Source organism: Tupaia chinensis, unplaced genomic scaffold (genome assembly GCF_000334495.1).
Source record: "Tupaia chinensis unplaced genomic scaffold, TupChi_1.0 Scaffold143771_1, whole genome shotgun sequence".
Taxonomy (NCBI): Eukaryota; Metazoa; Chordata; class Mammalia; order Scandentia; family Tupaiidae; genus Tupaia; species Tupaia belangeri.
Genome location: NW_006203620.1, coordinates 402,339 through 405,601, shown reverse-complemented (window position 1 = coordinate 405,601; position 3,263 = coordinate 402,339). Strand labels below are relative to the sequence as shown.

General features: G+C 36.7%; 1 protein-coding gene across 1 annotated transcript in view; it reads left to right on the top strand.

Moving 5' to 3' along the window:
• The window catches only part of ACSL4 (acyl-CoA synthetase long chain family member 4), a 45,123-nt gene that overhangs the window by 28,023 nt on the left and 13,837 nt on the right, over window positions 1-3,263 (top strand). Inside the window, 2 exon segments of the mRNA XM_006164967.3 lie at window positions 883-1,074; window positions 3,001-3,115. Of these exon segments, the coding sequence (XP_006165029.1) occupies window positions 883-1,074; window positions 3,001-3,115 (307 nt within the window).

Here is a 3,263-nt window from a genome sequence, read left to right as displayed (position 1 = left end):
TCTTTCCCTCCCGTTCAATGGTATTGCCTTTCATAGGTAGGTACTACTTGTTGATTTTGATTAAAGGATCCTTAGGAAAAAATCTGAAATGTGTTGATATCAGCATATTAGCAGTTTACTTTTTTTAATTGTCAGAAAGTGTGTGAGCTCACTGGAGAGAAAGAGGTAGGGGAGGGAAGAGAGAGAAAGAAAAAAAAAAAACACCTCTCAATGGGATGTATTCACACTGCAGTCTTTTTTTCCTACAACTCATCAGGATTTTGGGCATGCGTGTACTTATACCTAGCATGTTTCTCATGCCACTAGGGCCATGGTTTGAAACATGACCAATCATGTGGGATATGACTATCGAGGCACAGGGATTAATTCTGCACTACAGGGCCAGCCCAGCACTTTACTTGTAACAACATCAAGCAAATTATCTTGGGAAATATTTTGTCTTAACAGAATTCAATGAGCCCTAAACGTTAATGATATTTGTTTTTTTTGTTTGTTTATTTATTTAAACATTCATTTAGTTATCTATTTGTTGTGATTTTTATGCCATCAGTTCTGGGACTCAAACTGTGATTGGCAATGTGGGGTATCCAGCACCTTCACCACCACACCACCTGCTGGTCCTTTAATAATGTTCTAAGTATGAAATTTTATGGGCATTAAGAAGGTTTGGGATGGGTGGTTGTTCGTGGTGATTATTGTTACTTCCCTGGTGACCTTGAAATCTCAGTCACTTTCTTCATGTAAATCTGAGTAAATACAAACTAATATTCTCCCATAAAGTAATGTAAAGTTGCATCAGCACGAAAATGTTAACAAATGAGCTTTAGGAATTAATTAAATTTTATTTTAGAATAACAGCTAATTTACTTTCATGATTTCCAGGTGGTTATACAATTCATGATAAGCCAAACCCCAGAGGTGAAATCGTAATTGGTGGACAGAATATCTCTATGGGTTATTTTAAAAATGAAGAGTAAACAGCAGAGGATTATTCTGTGGATGAAAATGGACAAAGGTGGTTTTGTACTGGTGATATTGGAGAATTCCATCCCGATGGATGTTTACAGATTATAGGTCAGTGTATTCTCTTTTTTGTGATGTTTCTTCAGTTTTTTGTAATTTCAACGTACATGAAAAGTGGTATCGGTCAGGACATTATTGGGGTTGATAGTTCCATTAGTTTAAACTTTGGTCAAGTTATTTAACTCTTGCCTGAGCATCTTCCTCTATTAATGAGGGACAACAATGCTGACCTCATGGGGTTATTGTTAGGATTAGATGAAGGGTTTATATGTAAGATGTTCAGAGAATTCCCAGGACTTTTTTAGGAAGTAGGAGCAATGGCGGCAGCAGCAGCAGCAGCAGCAGCAGCAGTAGCATTTGGTGGTGACAGGGATGGGCAGAAAATAACATAGTGGTCATGGGAAAACAAAAATAGCTCAGAAGGGGTATGTTTTGGTCAACCACATGTGATTCTGCATAACTGTTTACTGTGATATACCCTATACTGGGGCTTTCTTACCCTTTATTTCCCCACCGAAGGGAGAGCGTGGGATTTTTTTTTTCCTGGTTGCCATTTATAAGGCTCTTACTAGCCCTGAATCTTAGAAAATGATGATTATAGTTTTCAACACTTGTTTGTTCTGTGAATGTCAGTTTCATGACTCTTATTAGGCCTATTTAATTTAATCTACAAGTTCAAAAAGTGACTCCAAAATGGACCCTTATGTTATTAACTTTAATCAGGCAAAAGTTATAAGGACCACACTGCTAGATTCCAGGCAGGTCCTTATCAAGCCATAAGTTTGACTTACACATATCTCTGGTGACCCATTTTGATCTCTTGCTGGACCTCACTGTATCTGACCTAAACACAGTTAAGAGTTTCGTGGGAAAAGTTGGTTCATCTGTTGATAGAAATTTGTTCTGCTGAGAGTATTCCCAGGAATCATGTTTCAGTTACAATCAATAAACTCCTTCCTTCCTTCCTTCCTTCCTTCCTTCCTTCCTTCCTTCCTTCCTTCTTCCTGCTTCTTTTTTCTTCTTCTTCTTTCTTCTTCTTGCTTCTTCTTTCTTCTTCTTCTTCAATAATCCTTAATTGTGCTGAAATTAAAGGTCGTTTCTGTATAGTGGGTTCCCAGGCTATAGGCAAGCAAATCAGCACTTATATGAAGGCTGTAGGATAACCTAGTGATTATTCAAGCTGTGCCATTCCGTGCCAGCACTTTATTAGCACACTGTAATTATTTTTTTTTTGAGAGGTTTTGCTATAGGGTGTGTGCGCTCACCAGAAAGACAGAGAGAGACAGAGAGACAAAAATTGAGAAATCACCCCCTAGGGGAGATGACCATGCCGCGATCCCTTATCCTCCAGTCTCCTCTTGGGATCTTAGGCATGCACACACACGTGCCTGATGTGAGTTTTTAAGCCACCAGGTCCAGGACTTGAACCGCGGTCGACTACATGGGAGTCCAGTGACATAGCCATTATGCCAACTGCTGGTCAGCACACTGTAATTTTAACAAGATATGTCAAATTTGGAAAACATAGGAATTAACATTTGTTAAATGTGTTCTGTATTCTCTGTACCAGACATTGTATGATGTGCATATAAGAAGATGAACATCATTATCCCTGATAAAACTAACAGTTAGAGAGAGTACCTGACGTTCTCTAGATTCTATAGCTAGTATTGGGTAGTGCTTTCTTTAAAATCTAATGCTCCAAAGTCCTTGTTCCTTCCTTTAACTTTATTACAATTTAATTACATTTATAATAAGATGTTAAAGCTTTGTTTATAGGAAATAACTTTTAGCTATTTTTTCTTTAGTTAGGAATTTTTATTTTAACTGATGCATATGGATGAGCAATATATAGAAAAATTTTTAGAAGAAGTATCTTTCTAAATAAATATTAAGGCAATGAGATTCAAAGAAAGTCATCATTTATACCTTAATAAAACAGACCATGGCTAACTTAACATTCTTCATAACTTTCAGATCGCAAGAAAGATCTGGTAAAGTTACAAGCAGGAGAATATGTTTCTCTTGGGAAAGTAGAAGCTGCACTGAAGAACTGTCCACTTATTGACAACATCTGTGCTTTTGCCAAAAGGTAACTTTCAAAAATTGTGTTTTGTGTTTCATATACTTACAGTAAAAGGATAACTAGGAAAGAATTTTAGTATATATAAAGTCATAAGTATAACATAAACTCTTTTTAGAATTTTCATCCCAGTTGAGGAATTATACATTTATGAAAG